This window comes from Patiria miniata, unplaced genomic scaffold (assembly GCF_015706575.1).
Source record: "Patiria miniata isolate m_02_andy unplaced genomic scaffold, ASM1570657v1 HiC_scaffold_5, whole genome shotgun sequence".
Taxonomy (NCBI): Eukaryota; Metazoa; Echinodermata; class Asteroidea; order Valvatida; family Asterinidae; genus Patiria; species Patiria miniata.
This window is the reverse complement of record NW_024037072.1, coordinates 14,827,160-14,850,867: the sequence shown is the minus strand read 5'-3', so window position 1 is coordinate 14,850,867 and position 23,708 is coordinate 14,827,160. Positions and strand designations below refer to the sequence as shown.

Here is a 23,708-nt window from a genome sequence, read left to right as displayed (position 1 = left end):
TTTCTTTTTAATTTTCAGCTGCCGAGTTGGTTTGTTTGGCACTATTTATCCTCATAAAATTAAGAATTTTCTGCATATGTGCCCATTGCAAATATTAAGTAAAAAGTAAAGTCTGTCCCGAGCCATATTGGCCCATCAGGCCAGCGTTTATCTTCGGTTTCAGTGGCATGAAACAACTGAGAATATTTCTATTCCCCCTGGATTGGAGGCCATCGCAGGGTACTCCCAACTAATGTCGGTACCCATTTTTATACTCTTGGGTGGAGGGAGGCAAGTGGGGATAAAGTGGCTTGCCCAAGGACACGACGGATAGCCAGCAGCTGGATTCAAACCCGACCCTCTGATCATGAGTCACAAACCCTTACCGCTAGGCCACACTTCCCCTGAATTGCAAATACTAATTACAAAATAATGAACTAGAAATCATTGCTTATTACGGTGGTAATAGGAAACTGAATTCTTCCCAAATTTATTAAGACATCATTTCATAAGCTTCACAATCTGAGCAAAATACATGTTACACAATTTAATAAGGAGAAAGTAGTACAATAAAACGAGTATGCCAACATATGTGAATTGTGTAGTTCATCTGAAATTAAGCTTGAGTTTACTGCATGTTTTATCATCTCAATGAAGGTCAGTTATTGCAAAAATGTTGAAAAGACATGAATCTGGGACCGAGAAACATTGCCAATTTTGATACGAAATTCTTTAAAAAAAAAAAATTCTTGACTCTCCATAGACTTTGTATGTGGCATCTGGATATTATATTCTTTTAATAGTTACATACCAAATTGTTTTGCTCTACACAAGTACATAACCTCTCTATTGATCAAGCAGGGACCACAACAAATGCATTACATACCCCGACCGAAAAAAAAATAGACAAACATGATTGTCTATGGAGAAGCCAACATTTATCTTCATATAAATTTGTGTGCTACCAAAATTTGTTTAGCAAATATACTTTATTCATCTACTAATTCAGGTATAAAAAATTGCAATAATATTATACACCTTTAGAGTTTATCTTTATGCAGATTTATGTGGCAATTCAAACAAACAAAAAGGAATCAATGGAATTACATTCCCAAAATACACTTGGCAATTGTGACAGAGTCTAACTTATAAACATGAAAACACAAAAGCATTATTCTAAATGTCTTAATTGTCGCCCACCTGAAGTAAAATCACAATTAGAAATAGAAAACTGAGTAGCATTACATGCAAGTCTTCTTTCATCGCACAAATTATAGCAATTTATATTCCATGCTCAACTACTCGTGACATACATTTAAACCATGGCGGGACTTAAACAAGTGGATAACAATATGCAAAAAATGAAAAATAAACAATATAATTATTCTTGTTAGGCAGCTTCGAATCATGGTCATATGATTTCCTAGGTACAATAGCTGCAGAGGATTACAATGCAATGACAAACAGATATCATATTGCTCACTGTACCTCATAATTCACAACCAAATACAGTTTTTGTTTCAAAAGATTTTTACCATGAACTTTGTTTCTATTTTACATCATTCACATCTGAATAACGTTTTGGAATGGTTGCTATAGGTTCTGTTGCCATAGTGATTCCTCTCTCATGATTCATGACCTATTTGAATTTTTTTTTTTTAACTCGTTTTTTTTAAAACTCGTTACCATGAACTGTATTAAATGATTATTTTACATCATCCATATCTGAATAGCATTTTGGAATGGTTGCTATGGATTCAGTTGCCATAGTAATTCCTGTCTCTCTCTGTCTCTCTCTCTTACTGATCGCAGTGGATCATGACCTTGATGGCTCCTCCTGCTCCGGTCCTGGACGTCTCAAATGCCTCCAGTGTCTTCTCCAGGGGGAAGTGATGAGTTATCAGTGGCTTGGCATCCACCTTGCCCGACGCAATCATCTCCAGGGCAAGAGGGTAGCTGAAGAGTGAAGAAGAGAAAAGTTTACCTCAGTGCAAATTGCCAGATTGCGTTACCAGGGGCCAATGTAACCTATTAGCACACAACACCTGGGTTTGGGGCAGTAGAGGGACTAATGCTTTTGCAATGGGCTAACGTTATAAACAGAAAAGTCACACTAACTTTTTTGTGGTGTACTAATACTATGCTAACATTTGTGTTTGCCAGAAGTCTTGTATTGTTAAATCACTTCTTTCAAAATTTCAGATTTGAAGGCATTGCTGTGGTTGTTCAGCATACCACACATCTCACAGGGCTGTCAACCCTGAACCCCCTACCCTCAACCAACCTCAAAAGTCACTGTAATTATCTATCAGTTTGTCACTCACCAGTTGGCATATCGGAAGATGCCACGGATGTCCACCTCCCTCAGAGCTGCACTGACCATGGGCACATTGACCGTCGGTGGGCCCAAACCAACCAGAACCAGGACACCGCCAGACTTGGTTGCCTACCGAGAAAATATCAATCAAAAATAAAACACTGACCATGCCCAGATCCGTCAAAAACCCATCGGAGGGTTTTGAAAGGTTTTACAAGATTGAGGGAAGGAGATCCCTACCACTTTCATTTTACAGCAGGCTTGAAGTTTAATAAAAACAGTGTGTGAGAATTGGATAGATTCCGCCCATGAAATGGCAAAGGAGTTGGGGCTACTGTGTTTTTGTCAGCTCTGTGATTGTAGTACACTAGGCAGACCAGACTTTAATGATGAAATTACACACAGGTCGTGTCCCTGAGCAAGAGGCTTTACAGCAATATCTTACCTCATCTACATATATATACAAACAACAAAGAGGGTTGAAGACAGGAAAGATGAGGCCGTCTCTGAATTTGTTATTCCGTGGCTATGGTTTTCATTTTTGCCAGTGGCAGCTACAGTAAATAGCCGTAGCAATAGACAGACTTGCTAGACTTACATAGATTCCTGTCTGAATGCTGGGTTCTGCTCCGCTGCACTCGATGCTGATCTCCGGCTTGCATCCCAATGCCGCCTCCACTCTACGCGCCATCTCCTCAGCATCCCGAGTGTCCACCCGCAATGCATGATGGGCTCCTAGCTTCTTGGCCACGTCCAGACGACCCTGGTCCAGGTCTTTAATCGATGGAGGTAGAAAGCAGATTCACTCATCATTAACCTTCCTAGTCTTCTGCACTTTACAACCCTTCGACTTTTGCAAAACCACTTTTGCCCATAGAGCTAGGCACCCATGTGTCAAATTCCTTCCAGGTAATCTTCTGTGGAGTATGGATAACAACTCAAGTCCCTGCACAATCCTTTTGCGTGGTTAAGCTCAGGGCAAGCAGCTTCACTGCTCTCCATAGTGCTGTTTTGTGTGTGCAGTGACTCACTGTGTGACACAGTTACTTAAACACTTCATATCCCTTCACCTGAAATGACCTGCAGGGACTTTAAAGGGTTTTCCACATTTGTCTGAATAACCAACTCCCACTAGAAGGGTTAATACCTTATATCGATCTGTTAAATCTTTTTGATAATAAACTGATACTGGAGACGTGTTTAAAATTAAAAACTTGGCAGCTTGGTAACATTTTTGTTGACCAGGAATTGATTTCACGAAACTCATCATAGGTTACGATCCACCAAGATACATTGCAGGACTATGATCAGCTGTAGCCGCCATGGGTTGGATTTGACTAAACTCATCAAAGTGGTTTTTTTTTAATTTAAAGGCAAATTAATCTTACCAGTGATGGCAATGTGAGTTGCTCCCATGGCCTTAGCAGTCAGCAAAGCCAGCAATCCGATGGGTCCTGCAGATGTAGACATCGTAATCAAAATAAACTAGAACCATGGAAGATTTTTAAGGTAGCTTCTCAATTTGAGACTCTAATATTGACACTTGGGTAGCATGACACAGAGTTGTAACGAGTCACTGATTTTTGTGACTCGAGTCGAGTCGAGTCATTTTAAAGAAGTGACTCGAGTCGAGTCGAGTCATTAGGTCAAGAAGGTCGAGTCGAGTCAAATATTTAGCTCGAGTCAATTCGAGTCACGAATATTTTAACACTATTTACCAAAATGTATAAAAGGAGGGCATAAATTTAGCCGGCGTTCGAATCCAAGAGGCTTTATAAGAAATCGCTCAAAGCCAATGATGAAACAACGAATTGGAAAATGTGTTTAAAATCCGGTTCCTGAATAGTATTTTGTGCGTTCCAGAACCATAAGGTGGGAGTCTGTGACACGTTGTATGTTTGTAAATGAACATAAAATTCTCACCGTAAGTCATTGCAAATACTTTTCGCAAAATTTTGCTTTTATTTTTGGGACTTGAGTCTTATTAGCATTCGCTCGAGTCAAGTCGAGTCTTTTGATGAGGGACTCGAGTTGAGTTGAGTCATTTGCTTGCAGTGACTCGAGTCGAGTCGAGTCATTTACCCATAGGGACTCGAGTCAAGTCGAGTCACCAAAAATGTTGACTCGAGTCAGACTCGAGTCAAGTCATTAACTCGAGTCATTACAACTCTGGCATGACAAAGTTGGCGACTTTCAATAGCAACGTGATTCAGTTCCGTAACAATGCATAGCGTCCAAGATATCGATTACCCAAAACTTGATTGGCCCTAGACATCCTTATAAACCGAACGAGATCAAAATCATGCAATACTTTGGGGACTTTGCTTGAATGAGGTAAGTGCTGAACGATTCTCGATGGCTTTAAGCATAGACACCTTAAGAAAATCAAGTTGAACCGAGACAAAGACTTTGTTTTGGAACGCATTGTGTTTGGAACACAAACCTGCACCCAGGACCAGAACACGACTTCCGAGGCGGACGCCGGCTCTGCGGCAGGCATGGACACCGACTGACAGTGGTTCCAAGAGGGCGCCCTCTTCCAAGGAGACATGGTCAGGGAGCCTACAAGGAAAAAAGAAAAAAAATGAGCACAAAAATAGCAACTATGCAGGAGGGTTTGTGGCTGTTTTCAACCATTTTTTCGGAAAGGATAGGCAATGTACATGTATCCTTTCTGCAATTTCTTTTCTGCGAAAATGTTGACAATGGCTCATCTTTGAACTACAATATGCAGATGGCCAATATCTGGGCAGTCTGCTTTTGGGGGGGGGGGAGGGGCGTGAAATGGTGAGTTGGAACAAACTTTGTCCAAATTTCTGGACACAAAGTGGATTCTATGTGCAGGGATCCATGCACCCTTTATCTTTCCTTGTCTGTGTGTGTATTACCGTGTCACTACCTAAAGCCATTATGTGTCCATACACAGCAGGAATGCTGCAAACCCATCTGCAACTCTTTTGAGAAGTCCGTTTGTCACTGAACACTCCATCAAATGTGAAGGTATTCCTCTACCCTTTCAGTAAAATTTGTCAAAGATAGTGCATACTTGAAGCAGAAATCAGCAGCGTGGCAGTAATAGCGACGTAGGGAACCGTCATCCGGTGGAGTGGCGCAGAAGAAAACGTCAGGGCAGAGATTGTAGCGCCCCTCCTTACAGAACGAACACATCCTGCAAGGGACTCCGGGCTCGATGGCCACACGATCACCTGCAATACATCCACATTAACTGATTGGTACTTGTATTACATGGTATAAAATGTACATTGAATTTATTCCCCAACAAATCTATACAGTGCCAGGGCAGTTTTTGATGGTACAATGATGGGGGGGGGGGGGGGACCCTCGGGGGCTTGAGCCCCCCTCCCCCTCCCTGAGATTGTACATTTTTTGTAATTTTTTTTTTTAGTTCCATGATTTGACCCTGGTGATATGTTTGTGGCCTATTTTCGAGTAGTATAACAGGGGTATAAGCGCAACCAATGGCAAAATAGTCCAATCCCCCCCCCCCCCCAAAAAAAACCCCAATTTTTTTTTTCTGCGGCCAAAAATTTTGGGCAACATGTTTGGAAAATTATTTAACTTTTAACAAATTTGACCCAAAAAAATGTGAGCCCCCAAAAACTGAATCCTGGGTGCGCCACTGGCAGAGACTGCACTAGGCTGGCCCTCTGGGACCAGCAAAAACACTTTCTTACCGACTTTCAAGTTGGTGACCCCTTCACCAAGAGCAGAGACGATCCCTGCAGACTCGTGGCCGAGAATCATGGGGGACTTGACAATGAAGTCGCCGATACGGCCATTGACGAGGTAGTGGACGTCAGAGCCACAGATTCCCACAGCGGCCATCTTGAGCTGAACCTCTGAAGTTGTAAACGAGGGACCAAGTGGAATGCAAACAACACATGGTGTGATTGTGTGTTCTGCAGACCGAGTCCTAAAAGTGTGTCGGCTAAAATGCTTAAATTTCTTACCATATTTTTAAAGAACTTTTTGAACAAGATCTCACATAGTTGACTTTGGGTCTTGCGAAATGACAGTTACTGCACAGTACACTGAACAAGAACTTACTTAATTGATAAGGCAGCACTCAGATAGATTGTGGTTTTATATTGAACAGAGTAAGCCGGCAGTGAACAGCAGGCGCGGCAATTCGCATTGAAGTTTTTGTTCAATTCTTATTAAAATCTCACAGATAATGCACTGTTGAATAACATGTATTTCAGCAAGGTAATTAAGGCTAAAATGCAAAAAAAAATGAAACACAAAAAAATTAGATCCCTCGAGTTTTAATATACTGGGAAGGCACCAACCATTTTTTCCTGGCAAAGGGATGGGTGTGTTCTCCTGTTTACAAAAAGAAAAAGAAAAGAGGAAAATGTTAGCATTGTTGATTTTTGAAGGAATATTGTATTGTAAGAGGTAGTGCTGTAGTCAAAATCACTCGAGTCTAGTCCGAGTAACTAGGACTCTTCGAATCCCCTTTTTTATCATTTGGACATGGTCGGGTGATAGTAGAATATCCTAGGATCATATCTCTATCGCGAGTACCATTAATCAAATTCCAATCATTTTCATCATACTCCCAATCAAAATCTTCAGATTTCACCCCCAAAACAGTCCTCGAACTGCCTCATGTGCCCCTGTAGGCTTCAGTGGGAAATGAAAATACAAATGGTTGTGGTTAGGGTCATATACCTGTATTAAATGGGAAGAAAAGAGAAATTTTCCCTTCAAATTGGGAAACTGATCCTCGTCCTTCTCGTGCAGGAGGCTGCCATCTTGAATTCATTGTACGTGAATCTTTGTTATATACCATCACCATGATGAAAATGATTGGAATTTGATTTACTCGTGCAAGTCTAAGACTCAACACAAGTCAATTGGGTCTAGTCTGAGATTTGACCTCAGCGAGGTCATGTTGTGCATGTCTCTGTAGGACTGATGACATCATACGCATAGGGTATACTTTATCGGGGAGAGAATGCTGCAACCCGATGCTGTTTTTTCCTTCATATATCATCTCAATGAAGGTCAGTGGAAAGATTCTCATATCTGACCAGTAATTATTGTCCCTCTATGCACAAAACCGTATGAGACTGGTCTGACATTGTCAAAGTGTTTTCTCAGTTAACTTGGTTAATACTTCAATTTTTCCCCTGCTAAATTTGACTTTTGGGGACATATTATCACTTTCTGATGGCTGATGGGAAAAAATTGGTGATGGCTAGATATGGAATCTTTGCAAAAAATGTCATAAGACATAAATCTGGAACTGAGAAACTTTTCCAACTTAGTTAGGAGATACAGTTGTTTTCCTAGTTCCGGATAGCAAACATCGTTCAGATTGCTTCCAGCTCAACTACTAAACGAATTCAAGTGACATTGATTAAAAAGTTTACTTTGAGTGATGGAGATGCTACAAAATAATTTTCCAAATTCAAGCTCCTTTTATTTTGACTTTACGACGTCAAATGTACCAACGCCACTTTTCCTATTTCCGGATCGGTTTAATCAGTTCCGAATCCATCAATAATTGCTTCGCGCGAAAAAAAAACATCACGAGAGAAAATCTATTTTTCAGCCCAAACCACCCCGAATCAAGCACATTTTCTGATGAAATGTTACTTAATTTTCCAAAAATCGTTGATTCAACTTCAAGAGAATTTCAGCAAATTTCAAAAAAAGAATTAACGTAAATGATTTTGAAACTTTTGTCTACAGCGCAACGGCACAAACTCACTGGAAACCTATGACCCAGCACAGAATAAAAATTTATTAGTAAGAGCACGCGCAATCTGGAACTAGGCAAAAACATATGGTCATTCGTGAATTTTGAAATATTAGAGACTCTACAACTTATTTTGATTCAATAAACATTCGATGGAAGAGTTTGTACCACTGTAGTGCATGAACAAAATTTTCGAAATCGCACGGTACGAGTAATATACCGAGCAGAAAATTTATCGTCGATTCGCAGCTCCCATGATTTTCTACAAACCGTCCAAATATGTCAAAGTGCGAGTCGGAAATCTGGCCTAAAGATTTTATCGAAAAGATCTTTGTGTATCAAGAAGCTTCCATTTTCCTTTTCAAAATGCACTCCATCAGAAAATTTCTATTGGAGACTATTCCAAAAGAGGTAGGTTTTTATTTGAAGCAATCCGGAACTAAGAAAAATCTGGAACTAGGAAAACGACTGTACTTTTTTGACTCTAGTCTCCATAGACTTTGTACACAACCGCTGAAATAGCGTCAGGTTGGGAAAGAATGTTGCAAACTGATGCTACTTCAAGCTTCAGCGGTTGTGTACCAAGTCTACAGAGCTAGAGAGTAAAAAAAATTTTGTAAGCATAGGGCCTGTAAAACTTTTTTACCTAACAAACTTGGAAATGTTTCTGTTCCAGATTCATGTCTTATCGTCATTTTTGCAATGACTGACCTTATACTTATCGATATAACTAAGCCCTATGAATCTGTATGAAGAAAAAAGCAGTGTCAGGTTGGAACATTCTTTCCTCAGGTTGCAACCTTCTTTCCTTGATCGAAAGTCCATATAAACTAGAAGAAGTACAAGACCGCCCAAATTTATGTAGCCTAATGTTTAAACCATGGAGCTATAATTAGCTCCATCACACACAGTGCAGCTATGGTGAAAACAAACCATCACATGATGATCATGATCATGACCATGGAGCTAAACACCCACAACAATGTGACGCGATAGCTGTGCCGTGGTTTTGTGGGTGTTTCCTGGCCTGCAGTCCACAGCACAGGTCCATGGACATGATCAGATGATGGAGGCATTTCAACTCCATGCTCAGTCAACAATCAACCAAAGTCTTGCGAAATTACATCTTACCAACACCAGTTCACCCTTCTTTTTCAGAACAGCAGAGAGATTTTCCACTTCAGCCATTTTTACGCAGAAAACCTGATGGAAACGAATGAGAAGTCAACCTCACTCACTGTTTTTGGACGTGACGTAGACGGGCGGGCTAGGATGACCGTAAGGTCATGACTAAATTCTGCTAAATGCACTTCAAAAATCTGTCAGATGGATCAAAAATCTGCCAAATTCCCCAGAATTACTCGAAATACACTATAAACACTTAAACCACATGCAGATGTTGTAATATTGAATATTCAAATTACATTATAAACAATCTACAGCCACATAATGATAAAAAGGAAATTATAGAAAACCCCTGCATAATGGGACAGGTTGGCTGGTAAGTGCTGATGATATACCATGCAACATATGGGACCAAAAAAAAGTGGACTGGTACGTGTGTAGCTACATTCACTCTACATAAAAACTAGAATAAAGCGCTCTCATCAGACAAAAAAACTATGCTGCACAAAATACCCATGTCTATGTAGTACCCGTTGCCTATAATTCCAGAAAAAAGACTATACATGTACCGGTACATCTACATATTATGTCGTGCGCCATTCAAAAAGTCTACACACATCTACCCTGTACAGAAAAAGTCTACCCTGTACAGAAAAAGCCTACAGGCATCTACCCTGTACAGAAAAAGTCTACACGCATCTACCCTGTACAGAAAAAGTCTACACACATCTACCCTGTACAGAAAAAGTCTACACACATCTATACCCTGTACAGAAAAAGTCTACACACATCTACCCTGTACAGAAAAAGTCTACACACATCTACACTGTACAGAAAAAGTCTACACACATCTACCCTGTACAGAAAAAGTCTACACACATCTACCCTGTACAGAAAAAGTCTACACACATCTACCCTGTACAGAAAAAGTCTACAGGCATCTACACTGTACAGAAAAAGTCTACACACATCTACACCCTGTACAGAAAAAGTCTACACACATCTACCCTGTACAGAAAAAGTCTACACACATCTACCCTGTACAGAAAAAGTCTACACACATCTACCCTGTACAGAAAAAGTCTACACACATCTATACCCTGTACAGAAAAAGTCTACACACATCTACCCTGTACAGAAAAAGTCTACAGACATCTACACTGTACAGAAAAAAATCTACAGACATCTACACTGTACAGAAAAAGTCTACACACATCTACACTGTACAAAAAAAGTCTACACGTATCTACACTGTACAGAAAAAGTCTACAGACATCTACCCTGTACAGAAAAAGTCTACACACATCTACACTGTACAGAAAAAGTCTACAGACATCTACCCTGTACAGAAAAAGTCTACACACATCTACCCTATACAGAGAAAGTCTACAGACATCTACACTGTACAGAAAAGGTCTACAGACATCTACACTGTACAGAAAAAGTCTACACACATCTACACTGTACAGAAAAAGTCTACACACATCTACACTGTACAAAAAAAGTCTACACGCATCTACCCTGTACATAAATAGTCTACACACATCTACCCTGTACAGAAAAAGTCTACACACATCTACACTGTACAAAAAAAGTCTACACACATCTACACTGTACAGAAAAAGTCTACACACATCTACACTGTACAAAAAAAGTCTACAGGCATCTACACTGTACAGAAAAAGTCTACAGACATCTACACTGTACAGAAAAAGTCTACACGCATCTACACTGTACAAAAAAGTCTACACGCATCTACACTGTACAGAAAAAGTCTACAGGCATCTACCCTGTACAGAAAAAGTCTACAGGCATCTACCCTGTACAGAAAAAGTCTACAGACATCTATACACTGTACAGAAAAAGTCTACACACATCTACACTGTACGAAACATTAGAGATATAAACCGAATCCGAACCGAAACCGATCTTAACTCCCTCAAACCGACCCGACCCGACCCGACAAAAAGGAAGGTAAAACCGATCCGAACCGACCCGACCCGGACCCCCCCCCCCCCAAAAAAAAACCCAGAATACCTTGCTTGGACAAAGTGATCACTTTTTTGGTGCCTGCCCTTACCCACGTGGCATGAATTCTTTTGCAAAACCATCGTCTCTCTCTATTTCTCAGCTGTCATACTCAGTGCAGGGTAGATGTGCGTAGACTTTTTTTCTACAGTGAAGATGCGCGTAGCCTTTTTTTTCTACAGTGTAGATGCGTGTAGACATTTTTTTTGTGCAGGGTAGATGCGTGTAGACTTTTTTTGTGCAGGGTAGATTCGTGTAGACTTTTTTTTGTACAGTGTAGATGCGTGTAGACCCTTTTTGTACAGTGTAGATGCGTGTAGATTTTTTTTTTTGTGCAGGGTAGATGCGTGTAGACTTTTTTTTGTGCAGGGTAGATGCGTGTAGACCCTTTTTTATTTTACAGTGTAGATGCGTGTAGACTTTTTGGGGGGAAGGGTAGATGCGTGTAGACTTTTTTTTGTACAGTGTAGATGCGTGTAGACCCTTCTTTTTTTTACAGTGTAGATGCGTGTAGACTTTTTTTGTGCAGGGTAGATGCGTGTAGACTTTCTTGTGCAGGTCAGATGCATCTTTACTTTGTTTATACAGGGTAGATGCGTATAGACCTTTTTTTGTACAGAGTATATGCGTGTAGACTTTTTCTGTGCAGGGTAGATGCGTGTAGACTTTTTCTGTACAGGGAAGATGCCTGTAGACTTTTTTAACTGTTTGGCGCACGACATAATTCTGTTGAAAGTCTTTTTTCTGTAATTAAAAGCTATCATCACCCTATGCAACGACTACGTATACATGGGAATTTTGTGCAGCATTTTTTGTATTTTTTGTCTGATGAGGGCGCTTTATTCTAGTGTTTTTTTTTTATGTAGAGTATATGTACCTACACACATACCGGTCCAATTTTTTGGATCCCATATGTTGCCCCAAATGGCTGATGAGGTTCACTGGGAACCGGACTTCAGCGCCAGTGACGCAACCGCAATTTAATTGCCTGAAATTTACGCAATTTCATAACATCTTTATGTGACTATAGATTGTTTATATTTGTAATTTGAGCCTTAATTAAGGCAATACTACAACATCTGCATGTGATTTTGGGTAATTTGGCAGATTTTTGATAAATCTGACAGATTTTTGATGTGCATTTAGCAGAATTTGGCCATGACCTTACGGTCACCCTGGACGTACATGTACGTGAACTAGACTGTAGTGTTAGTGTTATGTGAGGGGATCCATAACCAGTGAGATTGATTTCTCATTCGTTTCCATCAGGTTTTCTTCATAAAAATGGCTGAAATGGAAAATCTCTCTGCTGTTCTGAAAAAGAAGGGTGAACTGGTGATGGTAAGATGTAATTTCGCAGGACGTGACTAGTTGATTGTTGACTGAGCATGGAGGTAGCATGAGTCTGGACTGAGAGTGAGAGTGAAGGAACGCTCCACGCAAAACCACAGGCATGACAGCCGTCATTCATTGAAAATAACATTGTTGTGGGTGTAATATTAGGCGATCGTGAAGTTTAGGGCCCGGTTCTGGCGATCGTGAAGTGTAGCTAGGGCCCTGTTCTAGTATAAGGGAACAAAATCCACTTTAAAATTATTGGACCTACCTAGGCTAGTCCGAGTAACTTGGACCAAACTTATTGCCTTTTTAACATTCGGACATGGTCTGGCGATATCGCCTAGTTGGTGACGACATTCTCAATGAATAGGAAATGTCATTGTCATAGATAGAGGGCAGGGGTTTGATTTTTTGAGGGAAATTTGGGGGTAAAAATGATGATGACAGCGCGGCGACAACACGCGACCCGATAGCTCTATAGCTCCATGGCTCTACTGAGTGGAGCGCTGGAACTTCGGTACCCATAGATAGTACCCGGCCCTCTGTACTATTTACTATTTAGTATACTTTGGTGACTGGTACACCATGTACACGGTAGCATTTTGTACATACCTATGCAAGGACAAAGACCCAAAAAGAAACCGGTAAAGAGAAAATGTCGAGAGACAGTTACCCTGGATGCTAGATCATAGATGATCGACATTCCAGGTATAAGACCCTAAGTTAAATTGTTCCCAAAAAGCGACAATTTTGAAAAAAACGAGCAAAAGAGTCTGAAAACTTACCGCTCATTGTGCTTGCAATGTTTGTTCAGTCCTTTCATCGCTTTTCTGTGCTATGAGGGCGCCCTCACTCATTGCCTCTAAAAAAAATACACTATTCCTTCAAAAATCCAAAATGCTGCCATTTTCCTCTTTTCTTTTCTTTTCCTTTTGTAAACAGGAGAACACGCCCATCCCTTTGCCAGGAAAAAATGGTTGGTGCCTTCCCAGTACTTGAAAACTTCAGGGATCTATTTGTTGGGTTTCATTGTTGCATTTTAGCCTTAATTACCTTGCTGAAATACATATTATTCAACAGTGCATTATCTGTGAGATTTTAATAAGAATTGAACAAAACCTTCAATGCAAATTGCCGCGCCTGCTGTTCACTGCCGGCTCACTCTGTTCAAAATAAAACCACAATCTATCTGAGTGCTGCCTTATCAATAAAGTTAGTTCTTGTTCAGTGTACTGTGCAGTAACTGTCATTTCGCAAGAACCAAAGTCAACTATGTGAGATCTTGTTCAAAAAGTTCTTTAAAAATATGGTAAGAAATTTAAGTATTTTAGCAGACACACTATTAGAACTCAGTCTGCAGAACACACAATCACACCATGTGTTGTTTGCATTCCACTTGGTCCCTCGTTTACAACTTCAGAGGTTCAGCTCAAGATGGCCGCTGTGGGAATCTGTGGCTCTGACGTCCACTTCCTCGTCAATGGCCGCATCGGCGACTTCATCGTCAAGTCTCCCATGATTCTCGGCCACGAGTCTGCAGGGGTCGTCTCTGCTCTTGGTGAAGGGGTCACCAACTTGAAAGTCGGTAAGGAAGTGCTTTTGCTGGCCCCAGAGGGCCAGCCTAGTGCTCTCTCTGCCAGTGGCATACCCAGGATTTGGTTTTTGGGGCTCACATTTTTTTTTCTCCAAATTTTGTAAAAGTTAAAAAAAATTCAAAAAATGTTGCCAAAAATTTTGGCCGCAGAAAAAAATTGGGTTTTTTTTTTTAGGGGGGGGGGGGGGTTGGACTATTTTGACGTTGGTGGCACCACTTATAGCCCTTTTATACTTGAATATAGGCCACATACATATCACCATGGTCAAATCGTGGCACTAAAAAAAAAATATTACAAACAAAAAATGACAACCTCGGGGGAGGGGGGGGAGGCTCAAGCCCCCTGAGCGCCCCACCCCCTTGGGTGTGCCACTGCTCTCTGCACCAATCTGACTGACTGACTAATGGGAAGTGCTGTCCTATAGGATTACCCTGCAATGCAAAGAAGTGTGCTAAATTCAAAATGCTGCTCACTGTCTAGAAATCTATCAACTCTCAGGCTCACTTTTACCTCTCTGCCCTCTTGACCTTGACATTTTTATCATCGTGACAGCAGACTCGGTACCCTTCATGATCCATTCATCCTGACTACCCCTAACTGTTCCAAGTCTGTCGGACGTGGTGCTTTCGGGAACAGAGTCTCCCAAAACCCATTTGGCATTGCACTATTTTGATCGCCTCAAAACTGTCCACCACATCACATGAGGATTTCTCCACATAAAGCTTGATGTTCCTGTTTTGTTGCCAAAACAAAAGTATCATTGGTTCGTGGAATAGTGTTGCCCTTTTGACAGTTGGAGAAAATCTTTGTAAAAAAAGACGTGGTTATTCAGGATTAACTCATTAGTCCATGTACCGCCCTGAACCACCTTGCCTTTAAGCCTAGCCCTGCCTCGACTGCCCTGCCTGTTACTCGCTGTACTGCCTTAACTGCCCTGCCTGTTACTACTAAAATGTCCAAAGCAGCCCTACCTGTTACTCCTTGTACCACCAAAAACTGTTCCAGCACTGTAAAGGTTTTAGGGAATAAATTCAATGTTCATGTAATACAAGTACCAATCAGTTAATGTGGATGTATTGCAGGCGATCGTGTGGCCATCGAGCCCGGAGTCCCTTGCAGGATGTGTTCGTTCTGTAAGGAGGGGCGCTACAATCTCTGCCCTGACGTTTACTTCTGCGCCACTCCACCGGATGACGGATCCCTACGTCGCTATTACTGCCACGCTGCTGATTTCTGCTTCAAGTATGCACTATCTTTGACAAATTTTACTGAAAGGGTAGAGGAATACCTTCACATTTGATGTGAGTGTTCAATAACAAAACGGACTTCTCAAAAGAGTTGCAGATGGGTTTGCAACATTCCTGCTGTGTATGGACAGACAATGGCTTTAGGTAGTGACACAGTAATACACACACAGACAAAGGAAAGATAAAGGCTGCATGGATATCTGCACATAGAATCCACTTTGTGTCCAGAAATTTGAACAAAGTTTGTTCCAACTCACCATCTCCCCCGCCCCCTCCCCTTCCAAAACAAAAGAAGCAGACTGCCCAGATATTGGCCATCTGCATATTGTAGTTTAAAGATGAGCCATTGTCAACATTTTTGCAGAAAAGAATTTACAGAAAGGATACATGTACATTGCCTATCCTTTCCGAAAAATGGTTGCAAACAGCCACAAACCCTCCTGCATGGTTGCTGTTTTTGTGCTCATTTTTTCTTTTTTCTTGTAGACTCCCTGACCATGTCTCCTTGGAAGAGGGCGCCCTCTTGGAACCGCTGTCAGTCGGTGTCCATGCCTGCCGCAGGGCCGGCGTCCGCCTCGGAAGTCGTGTCCTGGTCCTGGGAGCAGGTTTGTGTTCCAAACACAATGCGTTCCAAAACAAAATCTTTGTCCCATAACGGTTCCACTTGATTTTTTTAAAGTGTTCATGCTTGAAGCATTGAGAATCATTCAGCACTTATCTCATTCAAGCAAAGTCCCCAGTGTATTGCATGATTTTGATCTCGTTTGGTTTATAAGGATGTCTGGGGCCAATCAAATTTTGGGTAATCGATTTCTTGGACACTATTCAGTGTTAAGGAACTGAATCACGTTGCTACTGAAAGTCGCCAACTTTGTCATGCTACCCAAGTGTCAATATTAGAGTCTCAAATTGAGAAGCTACCTTAAAAATCTTCCATGGTTCTAGTTTATTTTGATTACAATGTGTACATCTGCAGGACCTATCGGATTGCTGGCTTTGCTGACTGCTAAGGCCATGGGAGCAACTCACATTGCCATCACTGGTAAGATTAATTTGTCTTTAAATAAACAAACAAAAAACACTTCGATGATGAGTTCAGTCAAATCCTTTTTAGAAACCATGGCAGCTACAGCTGATCGTAGTTCTGCAATGCATCTTGGTGGATCATAACTTATGATGAGTTTTGTGAAATCAATTCCTGGTCAACAAAACTTTAACCAAGCTGCCAAGTTTTTAAACACGTCTCCACTATCAGTTACCAAAAAGATTTAACAGAACTATATAAGGTATTAACCCTCCTAGTGGGAAGTCGTTATTCAGACAAATGTGGAAAACCCTTTAAAGTCCCTGCAGGTCATTTCAGGTGAAGGGATATGAAGTGTTAAAGTAACTGTGTCACACAGCGAGTCACTGCACACACAAAAAACAGCACTATGGAGAGCAGTGAAGCTGCTTGCCCTGAGCTTAACCACACAAAAGGATTGCACAGGGACTTGAGTTGTTATCCATACTCCACAGAAGATTACCTGGAAGGAATTTGACGCATTGGTGCCTAACTCTATGGGCAAAAGTGGTTTTGCAAAAGTCGAAGGGTTGTAACATGCAGAAGACTAGGAAGGTTAATGATGTATGAGTGAATCTGCTTTCTACCTCCATCGATTAAAGACCTGGACCAGGGTCGTCTGGACATGGCCAAGAAGCTAGGAGCCCATCATGCATTGCGAGTGGACACTCGAGACGCTGAGGAGATGGCACGTAGAGTGGAGGCGGCAATGGGATGTAAGCCGGAGATCAGCATTGAGTGCACTGGAGCAGAACCCAGCATTCAGACAGGAATCTATGTAAGTCTAGCAAGTTTGTCTATGGCTACGGCTATTTACTGTAGCTGCCACTGGCAAAAATTAAAGCTGAAGCCACGGATTAACAAATTCAGAGACGGCCTCATCTTTCCTGTCTTCAACCCTCTTTGTTGTTGGTATATATATATGTAGATGAGGTAAGATATTGCTGTAAAGCCTCTTGCTCAGGGACACGACCTGTGTGTAATTTCATCATTAAAGTCTGGTCTGTCTAGTGTACCACAATCACAGAGCTGACAAAAACACAGTAGCCCCAACTCCTTTGCCATTTCATGGGCGGAATCTATCCAATTCTCACACACTGTTTTTATTAAACTAATTCAAGCCTGCTGTAAAATGAAAGTGGTAGGGATCTCCTTCCCTCAATCTTGTAAAACCTTTCAAAACCCTCTGCTGGATTTTTGACAGATTTGGGCAGGTCAGAGTTTATTTTGTATTGATTTTTTTTCGGTAGGCGACCAAGTCTGGTGGTGTCCTGGTTCTTGTTGGTTTGGGCCCACTGACGGTCAATGTGCCCATGGTCAGTGCAGCTCTGAGGGAAGTGGACATCCGTGGCATCTGGCGATATGCCAACTGGTGAGTGACAAACTGATAGATAATTACAGTGACTTTTGAGGTTGGTTGAGGGTAGGGGGTTCAGGGTTGACAGCCCTGTGAGATGTGTGGTATGCTGAACAACCACAGCAATGCCTTCAAATCTGAAATTTTGAAAGACGTGATTCATCAATACAAGACTTCTGGCAAACACAGATGTTAGCATAGCATTAGTACACCACAAATTGAACAGTTTTTTTCTGATAAAGTTAGTGTGACTTTTCTGCTTATAACGTTAGCCCATTGCAAAGGCTTTAGTGCCCTCTACTGCCCCAAACCAAGGTGTTGTGTGCTAATGGGTTACTTTGGCCCCTGGTAACGCAATCTGGCAATTGCACTAAGGTAAATTGTTCTCTTCTTTACTCTTCAGCTACCCTCTTGCCCTGGAGATGGTTGCGTCCGGCAAGGTGGATCCCAAGCCACTGATAACTCATCACTTCCCCCTGGAGAAGACACTGGAGGCATTTGAGACGTCTAGGACCGGGGCAGGAGGAGCCATCAAGGTCATGATCCACTGTGATCAGTAAGAGAGAGAGAGAGGAATCACCATGGCAACTGAATCCATAGCAACCATTCAGATATGGATGATGTAAAACAACCATTTAACAATGTTCATGGTAACAAATTTTAAAACAAATTGCCATTTGGTCTTGAATCATGAGAGAGGAATCACTATGGCAACAGAACCTATAGCAACCATCCCAAAATGTTATTCAGGTGTGAATGATGTAAAATAGAAATAAAAGTCATGGTAAACAATTTTTAAAAAAAATCTGTATTTGGTTATAAATGAATCATGATGTAGAGTGAGCAATAATACATGTTTGTCATTGCATTGTAATCCTCTGCAGATATTGAACCTAGGAAATCATAATGACCACGATTCAATGTTGGCTAACAAGAATAATTATAGTGCTTTTTTTATTGTTTGCGTTCTGTTAACTCATTTAAGTCTCGCCATGGTTTCAAATGTATGTCTCAAGCAGTTAGGCATGGATGGAATTTTAATTGCTATAATTTGTTCAATGAAATACGAGTTGCACATAATGCCATTCAGTTTTTTATTCGTAAGTGTGATTTTACTTCAGATGGGGGACAATTAAGAATGTTTTTGTGTTTTCATGTTTATAAGTTAGACTCTGTCACAATATTGCCAAGTGTATTTTGGGAATGTTATTCCATTAAATTTTGCCTAAAGATAAACTCTATTTTTTTTTTTAAGGTGTATACTATTATTGTAATTTTTCATACCTGAATTAGTAGATGAATAAAGTAAATTTGCTTAACAAATTTTGGTAGCGCTAACATTTATATGAAGAGTTGGCTTCTTCATAAACAATCATGCTTTCCTATATATATTTTTTCAGTTGGGGTATGTGATGACTTTGTTGTGATCCTGGCTTGATCAATAGAGAGGGAATATGTACTCGGCAAAACAAAACACTCGGTGGTAACAATTTGGCATGTAACTATTAAAAGAATGTAGTATCCAGATGCTACCTCAGCAGTTGTGTACAAAGTCTATGGAGAGTCGAGAATTTTTTTAAAAGTATTCTTAACAAAATTGGAAATGTTTCTCGGTCCCAAATTCATGTCTTTTCAACATTTTGCAACGACTGACCTTTATTCAGATGATATATGAAGAATAAACGTGGCGTCAGGTTGCAACATTGTTTCCGTAACTACTATTTTTAGATAGGGCACACTTTTAAAGCCGGAGTCCATCATTTGCAGCTATCCAAAAAAGTAACTGGCGTAATTATTGTTGAAAAACATACTGGTTGAAAGATAGTAATGGGACTAAACTCCCTGTGAAATTATTTTTTTCTGGCAAGCTCTCATTTTGAAGAAATCAACGAAAGAAGGCATTTCCAACGGTGCTTCTTAAGATGCACCGTAGGAAAATTTAAATTAGTAGTTCGTTTTGTTATTCGGCGCAGCGCGCGCAATCATTGGCACGACGCACAGGCGCGCGCGTTTGCTATAATTCATCGGATCAGTGCGCGACATTGCGTAAAGCTGCAATTCAAAACAATTCAAAACATGATTTAGCAACTTTTGATTTGAAATTGAGATCCTAGAATGCTGTTTTCCTCGGAATATACAGCTGAAGCTGAGCTGAAACTTCATCGGGTTAGTTGTTCAGTATCCTTCATTAGATTTTGAACACTTTTGTTGCTTCAAACGAACAAAATGCACAAATTACAAATGATGGACTGTCTTTAATACTATTTTCACCGTGCAGACATGCGCGTGCATTCCTCTTGCGTGGTGATTGCAACAGACGTTGTGCACATACCGCTGAAATTCATTTGAAGAAGTATACAAATAATGAATGTTTGTGAGTGCAATGGTAAGAATAATTTCATGAGGTGACAGATGAAATGTTCCATTCCTCGAGGCGAAGCCGAGTGGAATGGAACATTTCATGTCACCGAATTATATCAGGATAAATAATTATATAAGGATAAATAGTGCCAAACAAACCAACTCACCAGCTGAAAATGAACAAGAAATAATATAACATTCTGACTTAATTTGTTCCCTAAATTTTATTTGACACATAGACTTTGGCCAATCAAATAATACAGAAATGGTCATGCCTACACAAATAAACCATTATAAAATAAAAAATCAATTTAATGGTTTTAAATGAAGGAAATTCATTTTCAAGCAATTTTCAATCACAAAATTAAATTTAACGGTATTTTCATTCACTGATACATCATGCAACATCATGTCTACAATGTTTGACTCGATCACTGGACAAATTGTTTGAAAGTAACATCAAATCGCACATATTCCTGAATAAAGGAAGAATATTGATCAATATCCAAATAATTAAATGCATGTAGAAACAGCTGCTATAGACCTCTATCATAGTGCTGCCACCATTTCAGTCATATTTCTTGTATTCAATAACAGTAATGGATGCTAATATTTTTTGTGCAAAAAAGGAACCAGACTATTTTTCTTTCCAGCCTCGCTTTGATTACGTTGATTTAAATGGGGGAAAAAATCAAGATGACCGCAACATAATGGTCTATTGCAGTTCAATTACAATTCATAAATATCTGAGACAGTTTCTCCCTTAGTATTTGTTTCGAATGACCAACATCCCTCAAACAGGACATCATTTTAATTCCTAATATTCAATTCAACGTTCAATTCAAAGCATCTGAATATAAAGCAAAACTAATGGTGTCACTGAAACAAGAAACGAAAATATAATTTGCTCTGCTAAAGTTTATTCTGCATTATTATGTACATGCTGAGAATTAAGGCAAACACATACACATTTTATATTTACTACAGACTGTTCCTCTAGGCTATAGACTTTGTACTATTACATGTACATTACTATAGCTACCTGCACAGACTACACCAAATTAAATTATCTTGGGTCATTCTATTAATTTCGGGTCCAAAGTCTGACATTTTTTCCTGTCCCTGCAACCTTAATTGGTACTTAGTAATTTGCCATCCAAATACATGTATCATTAAGAATTAGGACTTCAAACATTTTTTGTATTTGTTGGGCGGGTAGTTTGCTAGTCATAATGACGGAACAGGAAAACAAAATGGACCCCACATTTATAGAACTACCCACATATACAGAGTGCAAGTTCCACAGCAGAATCGAAGCTTTTGTGCATGTCAACAAAACAAATACAGCATATCAAAGTCCAACTAGAACAATTGCAAAACAAAATGGAAACCCATCAGAATCTGCACAAAGATTTTTCATAAGGTTTTTACTGATGTGCATGTGTATTATATACCCTTTTTCAATCAGTGTGCATTAAACATACAAGCATTAAAACGTTAAACAGCATCAATTTTCTGAAAGTTGAAGGCATATATAGGATCATTTGCCTTCATGCATTTTTTTTCCGTTTTCAATAATAAACACCACTCAAAATCCAAATTAGTATGTTCAAAACCTAACCTAACTGTTGAAGTTTCAGCACAGCGGTTATTACACTTTTTGAGAAAACAGTGAAAAACCATGCACATAATATCACCTATACACTTCTTGATTTATTCGAAATGACAGCAAGCCAGACGAAATAATTTCACGAGGTGTGTAGTGTCAGTACGATCTTTAATCCAAGTACACTTTTTGATAATTATTCGGGAGGTTACTTTAGGGATAAATGGAAATGATTCTCGTGCCTTTAAATGACATTACTGCAATTGTAAGAGCAAAGTCAAATTAACGATTTTTGCCCAACTCTCATTTAAGTACCTTTCCATGCAATGTGGCTTGGCTCATTAACAAATTACAATGAATAATTTGACAAGGCAGCTAAACCTAGCAACCAGAAGCAATTTCTGATATGAGGCCACGCTTTGCATGCTTGTCGTAGCCATTAAGTCAAATTGTAGGTGTTTTTGCAGTTTGCATGTGCACAAGGTCAGGGTTTCCTTAAATAATGTATTCTGACTGTGGCCACTATAGATTAGGTTATAAACACACAATTATTTTCGGCATGTGCCCATCAGAATCGCACAGGACTCGTCATAAGGCACATGTCAAGTAACCGAAGTCACAATTTCACAACATGCACAAAATGCTATAATCCCAATTTGTGTCTAGTACCTTGTGCCAATATAATTTGGCACCAAAATGGTTACCAGCTATATACATTAAGGAATAACATGCCCAAGAATTAAGCTGCCCCATTCAACACTGGAAACCAAGTATCTTGGGCAGAAGCTTTTAAAAAATGTTGTTCGTGTTATGGCTTACACAGTGTGTCATTAGAGACAAGCTTTGTAGAATAGCTAGCTCAATCTAACTTTACATAAACTCCAACTGAAGAACCTAAACACTAATTAAGTCAAACAAAAATGTAACACAGGTACATAGCTATCTCTCTTCAGTTAAGGCTGTCCAGCATACCTTAACCAAAGAAAGAAAATGTCATTGACTACACATCACATGGACTGTAAATGAGGGACCAAATAATGGAACCGAAGGTATGAAACCAACTTTTCATAAACCATCTAAATATCAGCTCATGAGTATAAGCATCGCACAGAAAAATTTCAAATATACATCTTGTCTATGTCACAAACAATTCATAAATAATTCAGAACTGGCCCTTTAATTAATCTTTTCAGACTATTGCTAAATTAGCAATACTAATAATGTACATATAGGAATCTGATGTGCTTAATATGGGTATGGTATTTGTCTTCATGTTTTGGAGCATTACAAGGCAAAGTCATGCTAGTTCAAGTTTATTTGTTTAAGTTAAACCAAACTTACAAAAAAATGGAGTTGAACGAGTTGCCAAAATGAAGGGTTCAAACATAGAAGGGTAAGGACAGTTGTCATGGTGATGAGGTGGGTAGAAGGGTAGGGGTCAGGTTAGGGATTGGCCCGGGATTGGGGTATTTGTTTGGGCTAAAGGTCCAACACATACCGACATGAAAGTTGACATGAAATTGACTGCATTTTGGAAGCAAGGAAAGGACTGTTATGCAATATTGCCAGCGTAACATGTATGTGGACTTTTTTGGCTCATCTTAGTACATCATGATTGCCATAAGGTGTTTTGTGTGACACTCTAGGACTATGTTTGTTCTCTTCTCCCCCCAACAAAAAATAATTGAATTGGAAAACAGGGTTACAAGGTACTTAAGATGGGTGTCTGAATTAGGTCTTTCAATTCAGTTGCGATCTTTCTGCATTTCCCTACCTGGTACCCATAATAATACAAGAGTCCATGGTTTCAAAATATTGGCTATTAAACAGGCCTGTCCCTTTCTTTGACCACATGCATTACACCAATCCTCCCCTGGCTCATCCCCCTAAACCACTGGCATGACTCCGACCCCACATTTGCAGAATAACCCACAAAGTCTCGAATTCGCAAACCAAAACATGAA

The 23,708-nt window shown here is 40.0% G+C and overlaps 2 protein-coding genes across 2 annotated transcripts; one reads left to right on the top strand and one right to left on the bottom strand.

Moving 5' to 3' along the window:
- Positions 1-430: 430 nt before the first annotated feature.
- LOC119740768 (sorbitol dehydrogenase-like) lies at positions 431-9,318 on the bottom strand. Its single transcript, XM_038216181.1, has 9 exons — positions 9,156-9,318; positions 6,607-6,640; positions 5,992-6,156; positions 5,343-5,502; positions 4,740-4,858; positions 3,685-3,750; positions 2,895-3,070; positions 2,304-2,425; positions 431-1,935 (listed from the first exon to the last, which is right to left on the bottom strand). The coding sequence occupies exons 1-9, from the start codon at positions 9,210-9,212 to the stop codon at positions 1,779-1,781; spliced, it is 1,056 nt and encodes a 351-aa protein (XP_038072109.1). The 5' UTR covers positions 9,213-9,318; the 3' UTR covers positions 431-1,778.
- A 3,128-nt stretch (positions 9,319-12,446) lies between these two features.
- On the top strand, positions 12,447-19,332 carry LOC119741023 (sorbitol dehydrogenase-like). Its single transcript, XM_038216590.1, has 9 exons — positions 12,447-12,518; positions 13,458-13,491; positions 13,936-14,100; positions 15,193-15,352; positions 15,844-15,962; positions 16,334-16,399; positions 17,023-17,198; positions 17,671-17,792; positions 18,181-19,332. Exons 1-9 carry the CDS (start codon positions 12,462-12,464, stop codon positions 18,335-18,337), a joined length of 1,056 nt encoding a protein of 351 aa, XP_038072518.1. The 5' UTR covers positions 12,447-12,461; the 3' UTR covers positions 18,338-19,332.
- Positions 19,333-23,708: the final 4,376 nt, after the last annotated feature.